The sequence below is a fragment of the Neoarius graeffei genome, chromosome 14 (assembly GCF_027579695.1).
Source record: "Neoarius graeffei isolate fNeoGra1 chromosome 14, fNeoGra1.pri, whole genome shotgun sequence".
In the NCBI taxonomy this organism is placed as follows: domain Eukaryota; kingdom Metazoa; phylum Chordata; class Actinopteri; order Siluriformes; family Ariidae; genus Neoarius; species Neoarius graeffei.
The window spans coordinates 81,033,501-81,053,224 of NC_083582.1; the positions used below are offsets into that span (position 1 = coordinate 81,033,501).

General features: G+C 41.0%; 1 protein-coding gene across 1 annotated transcript in view; it reads left to right on the forward strand.

Annotated features, from left to right (window-relative positions):
• Positions 1 to 19,724, forward strand: part of hdlbpb (high density lipoprotein binding protein b) — a 94,937-nt gene that overhangs the window by 58,142 nt on the left and 17,071 nt on the right. Inside the window, 10 exon segments of the mRNA XM_060940352.1 lie at positions 7,102 to 7,188; positions 9,118 to 9,249; positions 9,933 to 10,151; positions 12,771 to 12,992; positions 13,085 to 13,303; positions 13,964 to 14,102; positions 14,232 to 14,356; positions 14,485 to 14,589; positions 14,664 to 14,798; positions 17,747 to 18,142. Coding sequence (XP_060796335.1) covers positions 7,102 to 7,188; positions 9,118 to 9,249; positions 9,933 to 10,151; positions 12,771 to 12,992; positions 13,085 to 13,303; positions 13,964 to 14,102; positions 14,232 to 14,356; positions 14,485 to 14,589; positions 14,664 to 14,798; positions 17,747 to 18,142 — 1,779 coding nt within the window.

The following is a 19,724-nucleotide window of genomic DNA, read 5'->3' on the forward strand; positions in this document are numbered from 1 at the left end:
CAGGTGTTTTCAATCAATGGGACGACAATCAGGTGTGAGTGGGCACCCTGTTTTATTTAAAGAACAGGGATCTATCAAAGTCTGATCTTCACAGCACATGTTTGTGGAAGTGTATCATGGCACGAACAAAGGAAATTTCTGAGGACCTCAGAAAAAGTGTTGTTGATGCTCATCAGGCTGGAAAAGGTTACAAAACCATCTCTAAAGAGTTTGGACTCCACCAATCCACAGTCAGACAGATTGTGTACAAATGGAGAAAATTCAAGACCATTGTTACCCTCCCCAGGAGTGGTCGACCAACAAAGATCACTCCAAGAGCAAGGTGTGTAATAGTCAGCGAGGTCACAAAGGACCCCAGGGTAACTTCTAAGCAACTGAAGGCCTCTCTCACATTGGCTAATGTTAATGTTCATGAGTCCACCATCAGGAGAACACTGAACAACAATGGTGTGCATGGCAGGGTTGCAAGGAGAAAGCCACTGCTCTCCAAAAGGAACATTGCTGCTCGTCTGCAGTTTGCTAAAGATCACGTGGACAAGCCAGAAGGCTATTGGAAAAATGTTTTGCGGACAGATGAGACCAAAATAGAACATTTTGGTTTAAATGAGAAGCGTTATGTTTGGAGAAAGGAAAACACTACATTCCAGCATAAGAACCTTATCCCATCTGTGAAACATGGTGGTGGTGGTAGTATCATGGTTTGGGCCTGTTTTGCTGCATCTGGGCCAGGACGGCTTGCCATCATCGATGGAACAATGAATTCTGAATTATACCAGCGAATTCTAAAGGAAAATGTCAGGACATCTGTCCATGAACTGAATCTCAAGAGAAGGTGGGTCATGCAGCAAGACAACGACCCTAAGCACACAAGTCGTTCTACCAAAGAATGGTTAAAGAAGAATAAAGTTAATGTTTTGGAATGGCCAAGTCAAAGTCCTGACCTTAATCCAATGGAAATGTTGTGGAAGGACCTGAAGCGAGCAGTTCATGTGAGGAAACCCACCAACATCCCAGAGTTGAAGCTGTTCTGTACGGAGGAACGGGCTAAAATTCCTCCAAGCCGGTGTGCAGGACTGATCAACAGTTACCGCAAACGTTTAGTTGCAGTTATTGCTGCACAAGGGGGTCACACCAGATACTGAAAGCAAAGGGTCACATACTTTTGCCACTCACAGATATGTAATATTGGATCATTTTCCTCAATAAATAAATGACCAAGTATAATATTTTTGTCTCATTTGTTTAGCTGGGTTCTCTTTATCTACTTTTAGGACTTGTGTGAAAATCTGATGATGTTTTAGGTCATATTTATGCAGAAATATAGAAAATTCTAAAGGGTTCACAAACTTTCAAGCACCACTGTATCAACCAGTCAGTCAGTGCATAGAGCATGAAGAAGAGCAGCAGCTGCTCCAACCATTTTCTGGAACCCAGGAAATTAATACATGGTACAAATCATTGGTTTTTTTTTTTTAAACTGATTTGGTGTTCAGCTTTCACAGTTATGATAATTATAAAGAGACACTGCTTTATCACCTTTGTAAGCTCACTTGCTCGGCACAAGGCTAAATAATGCCAATAAATTACTTTCACTTTACAGTGCTGGAGCTGCAGGAGCAGGTGTCGCGCAACAGGCAGGAATTTGTTCGGATTCACCTCCAAAACTAAGTCGCTCATAAAACTACAACCTTTTCTGGTTCAAACAGAACCAATTAGGACCATGTACACCCTTTCTATTTTGTGCTACAACGTTAAGTAGAGGTGCGTGTGTGTGTGTGTTGGGGGTCAGTGCGCAATTACCATTATTTATTTATTTATTCATTCATTCATTCATTTATTTATCTTCCTAAAATCATTGTGTATCTGCAACCATAAAAGATTTTTTTTCCAAAATTCCAAAACCTATGATCATCTTGCAGTGTCCCTTTACAGAGAGCTGATTTTAAGGTGAATTGAACCTGTGTGAAATTTTAAGGTAAAGTCCCTACAATAATCACGGAATTGGCGTGAAAGAAAAGGCCATTGCAAGATTAATTTATAATTTATCACTCTCTGATAAACTTCCCTGTGTATTTCTGAATCTTGTCGTTACCTTTTTGTCTACTGAAATATGTGTGATGTTATATTACATCTAAAAACACGATTTCAATATCAAATGAATGGACACGCCGTCCTGTTATCTCTCTCAATTCATCGTTTTTTCTGTATTTATAGGATCTGAAAGAGATTCTCTCACAACATGAGCAAAATTTACACTGTTCAATTAATACTGTATCTTCAGGTACTATTAACACATCATATCCATCTTCCATCAAACATGTGACTGTCCGATGTGAAAATCAGCACTCTCCAGTCACAAGACAAAACAATTCTACAGAGAGGCGTCAGAAGCTTTCAAAAAATAAAGGAAAAATTCCCAGTGAGAGATCAAGTCTTGATGAATCTGTCAGTGGTCAATCCTGAGAACCGTCATGATGTGAAACCAGAGCAGATTTTGACTTTGGCAGAGAGATTTCCAAATGTAATGAAGGCTGATGCCAGAGAACAACTCCATTTAGAACTCGTGGATTATGTCTCATCTAACCTGGAAGCACTGGTGCCAAACTATAAGAATTTGTCAGTTGATGAGTTCTGGGGGAAGCTATCCAAAGTCACATCTGTGAGCTCAGGGCAGTTGAGATTCAGGGAGCTCTGTCAGCTGATGAAGCTGCTGTTGGTGCTGCCAAATTCTAACTGTGATGTGGAAAGGGCTTTCAGCATGGTGCATCACATCAAGACAGAATTTAGGAGTCAGACGTCTCACCAAACACTTGTGAATCCGATGTCTTGCAAGATTAACAAGTTTATTGACACAGAGTGCTACAAGGTGGAGGTGTTTGGAAAATTGCTCAAATCTGCAAAGCAAGGAATCTCTAAATACAATGAAAGCTTGCAAAAGGAACAGGCAGCGAACAGAGGAAAGGAAAGAGCCCTTTAGGCCTACATGTACAATTGCATTAATTATCATTCATGTAATTCATTCCTTGTTCTGTTATATTCATCTATGTTTCGGTATCTAAGTAAAGCAATGTTCTGTGGTGAAATATCTATCTATCCTGGTCATCCTTCCTTATTTATGGGGGGCGGGGTGTCCAGATTCAATCAGTAAGGAGCTTAATATATGGCACATTGTGGTTATCATAGTTTATGAGTTGGGGGCAGCAAAGTCCCCAAGTCAGGGTGTCAGCTATGAATCTGAGTGAATTGAGTGAATTCAGGTATTGTTCATCTCCAAAGGGCCACCCCAAAATCCACCAGAATGCAGGAAATCACATCAACCAAATCCAAAATTTTCTGGGGGAGTACCCCCATACCCCCCGGCAATGTATTTGTCCCCCCAAAAAAAATGTATCCGGGGGGGACCTCCCTGAAAAGAATTTTGTCAGGTTGGGATGTCTGAAAAAAGGGATGAATGAAAGGCGAGACAAAGACAAGTGTGGGTCAGACCTGATCTTGTGTGTCATGGGTGAGTCGGTCTGAGGTGCTGTATGAAGTTTGGTGGATGTGTGGTGAAGTGTTACTGAGCAAAACTCCATTCATTAGAATGGGGCCAAAAATCAATGGAAGCCTATGGAGGTAAAAAGGGATGCGTGAAAACGAAGGAAAAGATGAGTGCAGGTCTCAGATTAGGGGATGGATATGTGCAGGGACTTGGCCTGAGGCATCAAGTGAAGTTTCTTGACATTTGGTCACTCAGTTCATAAAATTGACGGAGAGTGAAATTTTTCTCCCGAAACTCTGTTCATTTTCAGTGGAGCTAAAATGAGTGGAAGTGAATGGAGGAAAAACAGATGAGTGAAAAGAAAGGAAAAGACGAGTGCAGGTCAGAACCGACTGCATGTGTCGGGGGAGTTGGCCTGAGGAATCACATGAGGTTTGGTGCGTCTACGATGAAGCGTGTCCGAGCAGGACGATTCAATTCGTGAGCCCTATTCATTCTCTATGGGAAAAAAATGACAGAAAAATGACAAGAACGAGAGAACGGGTGCATCGATCCAAAAGCTGTATACAAGCACACTACACTGCTTCAGGAAGGACGTTTCTGAGTTGGAACGGTGTTGGTATCTCAAAAGCTGTAGAAGGAGTAGCGGCTCCAAGAAATGGGTGGACAGGAATAATAAAGAAAAACTCGACTGCATTTCTGCAGAGAAAATGGTGTGCTTGCTGAGCTGTAACAGAATAGCTATCATGCTAGCATGCTAAAAGCGAGCATGCCAACATGCTAACAACTAGCATGCTAACAGTTAGCATACTAACATGCTCAGGCAAACTCGCTAACAGCAAACATGCGAACTCTGCATGCTACCATGCTAATCCTAACATGTTAACAGCTCTCATGATAACATGCTAATGGTGAACATGCTAACAACTCGCGAGCTAACAGCAGGCATGATATCGTAATGGGTAACATGCTAACAGCTAGCATGGTAACACATGAATGCTTATATGCTAATTGCTATCGTGTGCGCGTGTAAGTATTCCTAATAAAGTGGCCATTGAGTTGAAGTTGATTTGCTGTCAAAGTCTCAGATGAGCAGATCCTTGCCAAACGCATCATCACCTCTGGGGGAAGGGAGGAACGACTCAGTCAAGCTTCCAGTGATTAGCGGCAAAATGGAGAAAAACTGGACGGGAGAAAGGCGAGAGAAAGGCGAGTGCGGGTCAGAACCGATATCATGTGTGTGATGGTGATTTGGCCTGAGGTGCCGTATGAAGTTTGGTGGATGTGTGCTGAAGTGTTACTGAGCAAAACTCCATTCATTAGAATGGGGCCAAAAATCAATGGAAGCCTATGGAGGAAAAAGAGATACGTGAAAACCAAGGAAAAGATGAGTGCAGGTCTCAGATGAGGGGATGGATCTGTGCGGGGACTTGGCCTGAGGCATCAGGTGAAGTTTCTTGAAGTTTGGTCACTTGGTTAAAAAAATTGATGGAGAGTGAAAGTTTTTCTCCTGAAACTCCATTCATTTTCAATGGGGCCAGAAATCAATGCAAGCCTATGGAGGAAAAAGGGATGAGCAAAAAGAAAGGAAAAAATATGAGTGCAGGTCAGAACCGATTGCATGTATGTGTCGGGGGAGTTGGCCTGAAGTATCACATGAGGTTGGGTGCATCTGCGATGGAGCGTGTCCGAGTAGGACGATTCGATTCATGAGCCCTATTCATTCTCTATGGGAAAAAAAACAAAAGAAAAACGACAAGAACAAGAGAACGGGCGCGTCGATCCAAAAGCTGTATACAAGCACACTACACCACTTTGGGCCAGACGTCTCAGAGTTGGAACGGTGTCTCTATCTCGAACGCCCTAGGAGGAGGAGTGGATCCAAAAAACGTGTCGGAATAAGGCAGAATAAGTAAACTTAAGAAGAACAGTAGTGTGCTTGCCTTCAGCTGCTGCGTGCCTGAGCAATAAACACTAATAAATAAAGTAAACTTAAGAATAATAGTGCACTTCACGCTGCTTTGTGCAGCAAGCACACTAATTAAAGAAGTGCTAAAAATATCCTGTTTACAATTTGTACTTAAAAATGAGTCTATTTATTTAAGAATTCTTAAATCTATTGGAATTTATTTGAGGGTGATGGCTCCTGCTTTTCCTCAGGTTATATGATGTTTCTTTCCTTTTCTGTAAAATAGCATATATAGTAACTGCTGGGACAGGTCTAAATTCCATTTCTTAAAAAATATGAACATCTGCTTTCTCTAAGAGATCATGAATATTTACTTTATTTGAGCTATATTTAACAGTTATTACACGAAAAAATCATTTTCATAAAAAAAAATCCCACAAAATCATTTCCGCTTAGAATGTAAACAAACCAGTGAACTGACAGTCGCAATTTGTGGAAAATGTGATAATTCTTGAAAAATAAAAAAGATATTTTCTTACCATCAAATATTTTAATTCCTTTTTTTTTGGGGGGGGGGGGGTTCTTTTTGTGGTTGGCAAACCTACTTAAAGGTGCATTACTGCCACCAACTGGGCTGGAGTGTGGAACGAGATGGGGGGGAGGATTATATTCTTTTAGCTATTTCTGTTTCTTTTAAATACCTGATGATAATTTTTGGGATTTTGTTTTTGAGTAAAGTTTTTATTTCATCCTTGGCTGGTTCAGGAACACACACATTTTGTTTTTCTCTACTCACGGTATATGAGCTGATATCCTAGTAGTAGAGTAGCCAATCAAAGCGCATGATTGCTCAGATCCAGTGAATGTGGAGAGAATCATTCCTTTTATAATATCTGTCTAAAAAATTCTGAATTTGTCTCATCTCTGAATCAGAAGCACCATAAATAGAGTCCATACAAAAAATTTGATAAAACTAAAGTATTAAAAACTCAGTCTACCTCTATCTGAGAAAAAACTTCCTTTCTAAGCGACCTAATTACATACAAACATTGATTTGCCTTGGTTAATGTAGCCTGTACATGCTTAGTGCATTTACAATTCTCTTCAAACATTATCCCAAGAATAGGCAGTTCCTCACATTGTGGAATGTTATGAACAGTAGCTAGATCTAAGCTCTTTACATTTTGATGGATTGCACTTCAATTCCAAGTGTTGTATTCCTCACCCAAATAGCGAAGTATTGCAGGTCAAGGCTATCCTTCTTTTAAAAATGCACACAGTATATTTTCAATCCATCCTTTTCAATCTGGAGGAGCAGTCAACTCAAGGTATCTAACAAGTCCCTCTTGAATTTCTTTCTCGAGCTTTCTTTATTTCAATCCAGACATAGAGATGGATCTCTCTCTGGTTCGGTTTGCACATATGCACCAATGTAAAAAAAAGAATAGAAGAAAAAGAATAAATAAACCAAACTGAGATTAATGGTACACAGTCCATGAACTGAACACTGAGCTTTCTTACTGGGATAAAATTTACATCCAATAACAAACAGTGTTTATCTGATTTAAAGATATTGTAGTATGCGCTTTACATGATTACATGTTATTGGACAAGATTTATTTCCCTTATAACAAAACTACTGAGTACAAACATGATTTCATCATCAACGATGAGTTCATTATTGTTTTATTGTGTGTTTTGTTATTATCAGGTTGAAAGCAGCTACTCGGTATCTGTTCCCATATTTAAGCAGTTTCACAAAAATATCATCGGCAAAGGAGGTGCCAACATCAAAAAGGCGAGTAAACATGAAAACTAAAGGTTTGGATCACTAACTTGTGTACTGTGTAGTAAAGTATACCATTTGTTAGAGGTGTGGCGATACACTCTGGTCACGATTTGATTCAGTTCGCGATACTGGCTTGACTATTCAATTTGATTAAATTCTCCGCATATTTTGAATAAAATTTGAATTTAAAAAAGATGACTGAAAAAGTATTTCTGAATTATGGGCAATGCAAAACAATGTGAATTTTTGCCTGTATAAAACTAACTAAATAAAAAATGGCGATGAAAAGATATTTAATATCGTAAACGAAACAAAATACAACAGGTTCAATATAGCTTAAAAATAAATAAAATGTATAATTTCTCTTCAAAAATCTGATTGAATACATGAAGTTTCTGACCCAGGGACTTTATAAATGATTGACTGAAACATAATGAGTTCTGTAACGGTGCCTGAGGCAGCGTTTAACCGGAATGGAGCACTTGCATGTGACGTCACAGCCGATCCAGATTGTGACAGACGCCATCGTGTCGGTCAAACGCCATATTCCGCCTTCTACTTCTACTTCTGGTTCTACTTCTGCTTTTACTTCTACCTTTTCTTCTGGAAAACCCTACTATATACAATTCTACTACAACGGCTGCGGCTACAAGCTCTCCCTACCTGTGCACGTTTTTTATGTTTTTTGTGTGTATTTTTACGTGTTGTTCGTCTGTACCGGACTTCAATATCCACTACAACCGTATGGACTTACTGGACATTGGTTTCCAGCAGAAAATGACGGTTTGTAGCGATTTCCATCGCATGCACAACATTCCGGACGAGAAAAAAAAAACATTCCGGACGAGAAAAAAAAAAAAAAACATTCCGGACGAGACAGCGAGGTCTCCGTGGATTGTTATTGGAAGCAGAGCAAAGGAGGCGGCACCAGGAGCAGAAGCAAAAGCCAGGCTACAGGCAGAGCCGGCCTGTTGACTAAGCTCAGAAAACAGCTACTCAAACCTCCACTGCTAAGCCTCTACCTCTCCAACGCCAGATCCATGTAAACAAGACGGACAATTTGGAATTACCTTATTCTATTCTATAATCGTCTGGTCAGTGCTATACTCAATACTTAAGTGACTTACCCATCCAATGAGGATTATTTTCTTGTTTACAAGATGCCACATCTGAGTCGCTGACAAATCCTGAATTTCTGTAAAGATAACTGTCCAGAGATTTATAAGCACGCAGTGCTTCACCACTGAACAGCGAGGGAAAGTTGATGAGGTAATCATACACGTCCGGGTATTCCGCTGGCAGTTCAAAATCTGGTCGTGAAAACTACATCCGGTAAGCCATAAGGGTCGCTAATCTGTAGATCGTTTATTTTAGACATATATCTAGTTATCTGTTCATTAGAAAAATGAGCCGTGTAGTCCGTCGGTTGAAATTGATCCATTCTGTACACGAGTGCAGCAGTATTCAGCGGTGCTTTTGACCGACAAGATGGGGGTTGTGTACTTTCCGGTCACGTGACTGCAAGATCTCTATAGATCTCCAAAGATGGCTAAAATGACCATCTTCCCCAACCCCTTTCTCAGGCGCTGCAGATCTCAGCAGCATGGGGCTGGTGCCATTTGAAATCTGTAACATGATATAATGCATGTTGAACATTGTGCTCTGGAGCTCTCAGGTTATTGGTCACTTCACAAGTGCAGATGATTTCTGGTTAGGGTGCGGGCTCTTCACGAAAGAGCGTGATCATTTGACCAGCATGCTCTTTATAAATTTGAACTCTGTGGGTTGCACAGGTTGTGTTTAAAAATATGTGCTTCATCACTCCAAACAGTCATTGATTATTTTCCTATAACAGCACATCTCCATATACTGCGATAGGAAATATATCTTGCTTCTTGGGTGATAAAATAGGTGGTGATGATCTGTGATTCATTGCAGATCCGTGAAGAGACGAACACGAAGATCGAGCTTCCCACAGAGGACAGTGACTCTGAGATGATTGTGATCACTGGTAAGAGGAGTAACTGTGAGGCAGCGCGGGACCGCATCCTCACCATCCAGAGAGACCTGGTGAGAAAAAGGACAGACAAAAAGAGTGATAGATGAATAATCCAAAATAATAGTCATTACAGGCACTTAGCAGACTCTTTTATCCAGAGCAACATACAGCACACCAAGATTAGATTAGATTAGATTAGATTAGATTAGATTAGATTAGATTAGATTAGATTAGATTAGATTAGATTAGATAAAACTTTATTGATCCCTTTGGGAGGGTTCCCTCAGGGAAATTAAGATTCCAGCAGCATCATTACAAATAAACAGAGAAAACTTCTAGATAAATTAAAATAAATTACATATTTACATATACAAATATAAAAGAATAAGATATGAGAAGAGAGGAAGGGGGGAGGAGGAAAAATTAAAAAAAATTTAAAAAGGGGGGAAAGCAGGAGAGATATTGCACTTTATATTGCACATTGTCCGGTATTGCTTATTGTTAGGCTAGGCTACTGCTCCTTCCCGTCCTCTGTCCTCCTGTTCCCCCTCATCCCCCCCAGAGAGTGACCTGGGGGGCAGTTGGGAGTTCGGTGCTTTGTTCAAGGGCACGTCAGCCATGCCTGCTGGTCCAGGGAATTGAACCAGCAACCTTTTGGTCCCAAAGCTGCTTCTCTAACTATTAGGCCATGGATCTAACTAGTGAAAGCTTCATCACTCACACATTGTGTCTGTTCCTCCATCACTTCCTCCAGGCGAATCTGAAGGAAATGGAGGTAACCATCCCAGCCAAGCTCCACAACTGTCTGATCGGGTCGAAGGGGTGTTTGGTGCGGTCCGTGATGGAGGAGTGTGGAGGCGTTCACATTCACTTCCCCGCTGAGGGCTCAGGGGTGGACCGAGTGACCATCCGTGGACCTGCAGGAGAAGTGGACAGAGCCAGGAAACAGTTACTGCAGCTTGCTGAAGAGAAGGTTAGAGAAGGGTCTTTATTTCTCTTATCCATTTGTCTTTATCAGATTTTCTTTCTGCCTTTCTTTCTTCTTGTCCAAGTCTTTTTCTCTTGTCTCTCTCATAGTTCTTTCTTTCTCTTGTCTGTTTCTTAATCAGTCTATGTTCTTGTTTTTTTCTTTTTCTTTTGTCTAATTCTTTTTCTCATGTCCCTCTCATTTCTGTCTTTTTCTTCGTTGATCATTCTTTCTTTCCTTTGTCTCTTCTTCTTTTCATCTATTTTTCAGTCTACTTCCTTTCTTTTGTGTACTTCTTTCGCTGGTCTCATTCATCTTTGTTTGTTTATTTCTTTCTCTTGTTTCTCTCTCTCTCTCTCTCTCTCTCTCCCTCTCGATCTTGTTTGATAGCTTGCACTACCCATTTGTTTACTATCCTGGCAAGCGCTAAAGTCATCCCAATAAACATGAAATTATTAAAAATTAATTTTAAGGAATTCAGTACAGCCACAGAAACTTACTGAACCAGGCTGGCACCAAGTCCCGTCTCCCCTCTAGTTCTGTTCTCTGTCTGCTTATCTGTGATCTGATTGGCTGTTGGGAAGGTAGGGGACTATATCTGCTTTTAAATAGAGTTTAACATTATTAATTCAATTTTAAACCCCTTCAACGTCCAGGATCCTTTGACAGGTCCAGGTTTACAGTGCAGTGAAGCTCCATACTTAAGAGAATATAATAATGCATCAACCTGATTTTTAATGGATTTGCGTCCATACAACGACGCATGTACGTGTACCACCACAGGGTAGCCAGTCATAAGTGTAAGGCAATGTGTGTCAAACACTTGACCACCGGACAACAAAATTTGTATCTTTATTTCCATAAGATAGATAGGGTTTATCCAGCACTTATTTTTAATTTGCTTTTTAAAAAAATAATGTGGGATTATTTAATAACACATTTTACACTCATCAGGAGCTCCACTTTTAGGCAGCGCCTAAATATATAGAGGATATTACACAGTTATGCGACGATATGAAGTTTATTTTCAAGTGGTGAATATATTTACGAGTGAAAATATTTTCAACACAAAGAGATACACTTCATATCTTCGCGCCATCGTATAATGTTCTTTATATTATTTGGACACATCCACAAAAAACACAAGTTAATCAAAAGAATTTTAATTTTGAACTGGTTCACCATTTTGCCAACGTGCATCTAGTCAGCAGGCAAACACTGGGAGTGGCATCAGAATGAAATATCGGGAATTATTATCCATACAGGACACTTTTTCAATGGAATAAAAACGTGTTCTATTCCCTTCTAGCGGGTTTCATTCATTTGGTTTGATAGCATGCAATATTGTTATCATATCGCTTCTCCTACGTGTATTATGTCACTCTACCCAATGGAGAATGAGCGTTGAATATGGTTTACAATATTGCATGGTTGTCAAGACAACATGACGTCACACGTCAGAGCTGGTGCAAATATCCAATGAGAGTTTTCTGCTGCGCATGCACAGATGCATTTCTTTATTCACCAGGAAAAAGAAAGACACTTCAAACACCTGAAAGGAGACCAAAACTTCATTAGATATTTTTCACACATATTACAAAAGTAAAACGTACTAACAGACATCGAAGAGAGACACATCGGAAACGTAAAACTTCCACGCTAGCGAGCAACTGTGACAATTTGTAAACAAATGTGGCTGCCAGGTTTGCTTTGTTAAATACAAAAGATTTTGAGAGAATTTTGGCTGCCAGGTCGCTCCGTTGTGTGGAGCTGTTGATTTTTAAAGTAACTCAGTAAATTCCACAGGGAAATGAATCCTTAAGTCTGAGTGAAAAATACTGTAGCGAGCGTGCAGCGTGGAAGAGTCTGGAGACAGAAGTCTTAGTTTCTCGGTTGTTAGCCTGTGCTACTTGCTCTCGATAGCACAGGTTTAACTGCTTTATTAGCATTCGCTAACACTGCTGATGAACACTACACCGGCTGGAAAGTGACTTCACTGCTGCACTGACGGTGCCGACTCACGGTTAAACTCGCGTTGGCCTTCGAGAATGCTGAGATGAAGAGTGTTTATGTATAATAATAATAATAATAATAATAATAATAATATTGTTTGGCTTTTTTCCGTGGTCTATCAGATATATTCCATTCAGCTACTCGTCTTCAACTCGTTCAGTATCATGCTCGCTGAATGGAATATATCTGATAGACCACGAAAAAAGCCAGACGGTATTATTTAAATATGTCGCTCAGATCCGCGATGTATTTTGTATGAAAAATGCGAGTTTTTCAACATGAGAAGATAAATCACATGCTGACTTGAAGATATGAAGTTTTCCTTTTTATTATATCGACACATTCACAAACAAAAAGTCCCCAAATTTATCAGAACAATTCTTTGATTTCCTCACGAGAGACAAATAGAGATTTAAGTCCCGGTTTTGGTTCTGCATGTCCCGGATGGAACTCGGATGGAAAACACAAGTGGTGTATTTCACACTAAAACACTCGTGTCTATATTATATATAATAACTCTGATAATGACAGAACTTTTCCTAGTATGCTTTTGGAAAAATACTTATAGCTTGATATATACGTAACCCGGTATTTCTGGTCTTTTACCTCCAGCAAGTCAACAATTTCTCGATAGAGCTGCAGGCCAAGCCCGAGTACCACAAGTTTCTGATTGGCCGAGGAGGGGCGAACATTCGGCGTGTGCGTGACCGGACTGGAGCTCGCATCATCTTCCCTTCGCCTGATGAACCAGAGCAGGAGCGCATCATTATCATGGGCCGAGAGGAAGCAGTGCTGCTCGCTCAGAAGGAGCTGGAAACTCTCATTAAAAACCTGGTACTGCTGATATTAACACACACACACACACACACACACACACACACACACACCCTGTCTTTATCACCACCCCAGTCTCTGTATCTCTGCAGGAGGATGTGATAGAGGACAGTATGGTCGTGGACCCACGGCATCATCGTCACTTTGTTTGTCGGCGAGGGCAGGTGCTGCGGGAGTTAACTGAGGAGTACGGCGGCGTTGCTGTTAGTTTCCCTCGTACAGGAACGCATAGCAACTGCATCACTCTGAAAGGAGCCCGAGAGTGTGTGGACGCTGCAAAGAAGCGCATCCAGGAGATTATTCAGGATCTGGTGAGCATAAAATCATAAAACAGCCATATATATTCATAAAATGTTTTAAATGGGATTTTTGGTAGTTTTTGGAATTGGAATTTTCTCAAATCTGTGCAAATTAGGCATGAAAACAAGCAATTAATCCAAATGATTGGCTCAAATGATCCTTTAAACCAATCCTTTGGAGCATGTGGTGTGACGTTTTGTCACTCACAACTTTAGCTCCCACCTGCTATGTATTGGGAGAAAAAAATTTCTAAATGTGGTTGATTTTATCCTGACACATCTCATTAAATGTCTATAGAGACATTACGAAGAAAAATAAAGCTTGCAAAGAAGGAGCAGAGATCGTTGATGTCTCTGGTAATTGTACGTAGCTTGTGCTTTGCTGATCTAATCAGAGGCCACACCCACAAGCTACGACAGTAACAGCCACTGCATGCTCACAAGAGGAAAAAACAAAACAAAAAGTGATAATAAGGGCTGCATGGGTCATTTTTGCAGTTCAGCTGGTCCAAAGTGACACTGGTTCTCCGTTATAATTGCTAAAGAAGAACAGAAAAGTCTCAAAAGAAATATATGAAGAATGCAGCATTCAGAAGTGTGTGTGTGTGTGTGTGTGTGTGTGTGTGTGTGTGTGTGTGTGTGTGTGTGTGTGTGTGTGTGTGTTATGAGCAGGAGTCTCAGGTGAGTATAGAGGTGGTGATTCCTCAGCGCTACCACAGAGCCGTAATGGGGCCCAAAGGCTGCAGGATCCAGTGCATCACCCGAGAACACGAGGTCCAGATCAAATTCCCAGAGAGAGAGGAAACAGCAGGTGTGTGTGTGTGTGTGTGTGTGTGTGTGTCTCCATGCTGCTGAATTCTGGATTGTGATTGGTCAGAAGATGTTGATTAATTTTCTAGAACAGCTGCAAATCACAGGTTTTGATGTGTTTGGTGTCCAGCTCAGGAAACAGTTCCTGTGGAAAACAGCGTCAGCTTAGAGACGGACTCTGTGCCTCGAAAATGTGACATCATCACCGTGACAGGTCATGCAGAGAAGTGTGAGCTGGCACGATCGGCCCTGCTAGTGAGGAACACACTGCGTTATTTCATCATTTAATTTAATCACTTAATTTGAGTCAGCTATTCAATATCTCTCAACAGTGACTTTTATAATTATGCCTCTGTCACATTGTCGTCATCGTCTTCTTTCAGGCGCTGGTTCCTGTGACGGTTGACGTCGAGGTGCCCTACGACCTGCACCGCTACATCATCGGCCAGAAAGGAGCTGGAATCAGAAAGATGATGGAGGACTACGAGGTACGTACTGTGGATTAGATGCAGAGATGGATATTCAGAATAGGTGTAGATCCGATCTGACTGGCTCTGTGCAGGTGAACATCTGGGTTCCTCAGGCTGAGCAGCAGTCTGACGTGATAAAGGTCATGGGGCAGGAGGTCAGTGTGGAGAGAGCCAAGCAGGCACTGATGTGCAGAGTCAAAGAGCTCCAGGCAGAACAGGAGGAACGGGTAAAAGGAGCACAACACGCCGTAACGCAGAGTACTCGCTCCGTTACAGCAGAAATCACACAGTGTAAAACCTCACACAAGGGCCATTACACAGCACACCGACGTCAGAGAGCTAGCACCAGCTCCTGCTGTCTCACAGACACAACACAAACACCACTGGGTCTCCGAAACAAACACAGTGTAATAGAGATGGTACTGATCCAATACGCAGGATCAGTATCTTGGTGGATATTAGCAAAAAATTGGATATGGATCTGATATTTCAGGCCTGTTTTGTTTATTAGTAATGAAGAATTCTGTGTTTGTTTGGGTTTTTTTTTTTGCTGCTTTTACACGGGCACTTGTGACAGAACAAGTTGCCTCACGCACCTGCCCATCTCAACACGATTTGTTTTGGAACAATTTGACACAGCTGGACACAACTTACTCCACTTTATGAGGTGTTCTGGAACATCTTATTCCGAGCGCAACTTGTTCCCACTTACTGTCTAAACACAACCAGTGGTAAGTAGGAGAGCTTACACATGTGCAGTAGAGTTCATCCGGGTCATTGGCTCCTCTGTCCATGAGGCCGATGCGCTGTTTCCATGGCGTGGCGTCCGTCGTCCACAATTCAGTTAAATCGTATCTCCTCCGTCAGTTCTCCACGGATTTCCGTTCCGATTGTTTTGTTTGAAAGAACTCGTCACTCCGCACAAAACGTGGTCATTGTTTTGTCTAATTTTTTGAGAACGAGTTACTAATTAGGCCAAATTAACAAATTTTCCTTTCCTCTCACTAGAACTGTATCTCCTCTCTCAGTTCTGATTGATGTTTTGGGTCGATCTTCCCTCGGGGAACAAAACTTGGTTGGTTGGTTGGTTGGCTGGTTGTTGATTTTCCTGTTGTAAACAATTTGTTTACAACTTTTATTTTCAGTTAAATCGTGTATCCTCCCTCCCTCAGTTCTCAATGGATTTCAGTTCTGATTGTTTTGTTTGAAAGAACTCGACCTTCTGCACAACACTTGGTTGTTGTATTGTCAAATTTTTGCTAACAAACTGCTAATTAGGTCAACTTAATGAGTTTTGGGACTTCTGATTAGAATTGTATCTCCTCTCTCATTTGTCATCTGATTTCAGTTCTGATGGATGTTTTGGGTCGATTTTCCCTCGGGGAACAAAACTGAGTCCTTTGTTGATGTTCCTGTTGTAAACCGTTAGTGGTGGAGGTCGGTCCTCTCTCTCTCACATCGTCACATTTCAGTTCTGTTTGGTGTTTTGGTCATTATGGTTGTTTTAATGGCAGGACAGATGAGCTTCTACGTCCCTGACGTTCTGGTTTATCATCCAGACAAGACCGCTTCACAGCAAATTCAGTGGTCAGTTCTTCTTGAGTGCTTTTCCTTGTCAAATTTAATTCCCAAATCAATTGCAGTGAACTGGGCTAAGGAAGATGTTCTTACCTTCATCCAGTTGTGTGGAGATGCAGATCATTGTTTGTTTATTTAAATTTAAAATTAATCTAAAAGAGCTGACTCAAAGAGTCGATTCGTTCCCTGAATGGTTCATCACTCGGAGTGAATCAGTTTTCCAGAAGTGAAAGTTGGATTTAGCATGGCATCTCTGAGTGTTTAAACAGAAACGAGCAGCGAGAGGACACTAAAGCAAGTTAAAAACGGGCTTCTGATCACTGATTTGCACACACATACACACTTTTGTGTTTACCTGTCTAATCTCCGGTTTGCCACCGATAGTGTGTAAATGTGTAAACACAAAGGAAAGTGGGCGTGACTTGTTCTGGGCGCAGCTTGTTCCCGCTGCCTGTGTAAAAAGCATCGCTGTTTGTTTGAACTTATATCGTATTATATAGTATTATATAGTATTATATAGTATTATACTTGGCTGGGATGCCTTGAATATATGAAATATGCCTACACTGAAATATTTATGATCCATTTAGCATTTCTGGTATTAATCCTTTAATCCTTTAATGAAAATGCTCCTAAAAACAGCATACACTATACTAGGAGGAAAAAAAAAACCTTAAATAAAAATATAAATAAAATATATAAATATAGTGGTCAACAAAATCTATTTACAATATAATCTAAAAACGTATATAAAATACTTGCTTATGACGTAATGGCTGCAAGAGTAATGGATTTAAAATTATTTAAACTTGCATCATTTATAGGTAAATTATTCCATGTTGTTATCATCCTTGGATAAAAAGAAAACTTAAAAACATTATTTGATACACTGATTTGATGAAAAGGACGAGTGTTTGGTAGTCTAGTAGCTCTTGTAATTTGACGCACTTCAGGCGGGAAACAAATGCCAACATGTCCATTTAAGATCTTGTAGAACATACTGGCTTGAAAGAAGAGTCTGCGATCTTCAAGAGAATTCCAACCAAGACGCTCTATCATTGGAGTCACATGACTAAAACGAGAATAGTCATTGTAGACGAATCGTGCAGCGCGACGCTGGACCATTTCAATTTGGTTGATACTCTGCTTAGGATAGGGGTTCCACGCACTATAACCATATTTGAGCTTTGGATGCACCAACGAACGATAGGCTTGATCTTTAACTTTTGGATCACATCCACTAAGGATATGACGCAGTAGCCCAAGAGTTGAATTTGCCTTCTTTCAGATGTTATTAATATGCTCATTCCAGCACAAGTTATCTGCCACAGTGATCCCAAGATATAGTGCTGAAGAGACGCTAGAAATAGACTGTCCATTTAAGACGTATTGGAACTCAGTAGGTACTTTCTTACATGTTACACCAAGATGATGGCATTTCTTCATGTTAAAATTGAGTTGCCAAGTTTTTGACCATAAAAACAACTGATCAAGGTCATCCTGTAGGGCCCAGCAATCTTGTACCTCACATTAATTTATCAGCTGCTGCCAATTCCTAACATCTAACATATCCAAGTGTGCGATTAACCCCTTACAGGCTTTACGGAGCTACAAGGTGACCCTTTCAGTCGACCCTAAATACCACCCCAAAATCATCGGCCGTAAAGGAGCCGTGATTTCGCAGATCCGCAAAGACCACGACGTCAACGTGCAGTTCCCTGATAAGAGTGACGAGCAGCAGGTGTGTACGAGTGTCCCGAGTCATCAGGGTGTTGTGCTGACTCAGGGAAACTCACCTTTCTTCTTTTCTCAGGATGCGATAGTGATCTGGGGTTATGAGCGGAACGTCAAGGAGGCCAAGGCAGCTATAGAGCAGATGGTCGTAGAGCTGCAGGAGATGGTGAGCGAGGACATCCGGCTGGATCACCGGGTCCACGCACGCATCATTGGCGCTCGGGGCAAGGCCATCCGCAAACTCATGGAGGAGTTTAAAGTACGTAAATCTGCTCTGTGGATGAAGGGGCGTTCATGCAGTTCTTTAGATACGATACAAGTACAAAATTTTAGACCAAGATTTTGATATTCTGTAACAGGGGACACACAAAATGTATGTAAAACATGTGACTGAAACAAATCTTATAAATTGCAGTGAAGTGACTCAGAGTATAAATACAGTGGCGCTTGAAAGTTTGTGAACCCTTTAGAATTTTCTATATTTCTGCATAAATATGACCTAAAACATCATCAGATTTTCACACAAGTCCTAAAAGTAGATAAAGAGAACCCAGTTAAACAAATGAGACAAAAATATTATACTTGGTCATTTATTTATTGAGGAAAATGATCCAATATTGCATATCTGTGAGTGGCAAAAGTATGTGACCCTTTGCTTTCAGTATCTGGTGTGACCCCCTTGTGCAGCAATAACTGCAACTAAACGTTTGCGGTAACTGTTGATCAGTCCTGCACACCGGCTTGGAGGAATTTTAGCCCGTTCCTCCGTACAGAACAGCTTCAACTCTGGGATGTTGGTGGGTTTCCTCACATGAACTGTGTAGGTATCATGCCGCCATCTTGTGTCTAAGAACTACACTTCCGCGTTGACTACGTCACGCCTCGGCGGGATCATGTACATCATTCCTCAGGTTTCACATAAGAGACTTGGAAACTCCATTTTTCTTTGTCTCTGGTGTCTGAACTCAGCGGAGGACAGACCATAGAGGGACACTCACCATCGGACCATCCGAAACCATGACTCTTTCCTGCAAGAGACACGTTTTAGAACGTTCTCCTCCTTCTATCCACCCTTGATCACGGTGGACTCCAGGAAACACGCGCGCTTTTAACTCAAGTGAGTTATAAACCGGTTTTTCTCAGTCATTCTTTTAGTACGTACTAGACTGCAACCAAAAGGCAGTTTTATTGGTGTTGGGAGCGGCTGGACCGTCCTAACCTGTCTGATCAGAACTTTCTTCTCACGAGCTACGAAGATCTTCAAAGAAAACTTCAGAGCAACCACTCGCTCTCTCTCTCTCTCTCTCTCTCTCTTCGAAGCGCAATCTTCAGCCTGCCTGCCATTTCCACGGAAGAGACTCTGCTTTCTACAGAAGACGAAAGTTTGCAGTAAGGAAAGGCACTGGGCACAGATAAATAATATTAGTCTAGACAGTAATTAATTCACTAAGTGTGAAGCTATAGTCAGGAATAAGTGTGTACACTGATTTATTATTTTTGATTCCCTATTATTTGGTATTATTGATTTAAAATTGGTTAATCCATAAGTTTGTGCATCTCTCTCTCTCTCTCTCTCTCTCTCTCTCCTAACATTCTAATTTAATTTAACTCACTCATATTTTGACCTTATTAAGATTTCAGTGAGTTTGATAATGTTATGAGTGTGGAATTTCTTTGTTACTGAGAAAACGCGTGCTCACTAAATCCTGAGGGGTCCCCTCCTCCAAGATTGCAGATAAGACATTCTGGCTCGTCCTGGCACGGACACACACGCGCGCACACACACACACACACGAACATAACAAAACATCAGATAAGAACATTCCAAATTGTATAGCTCC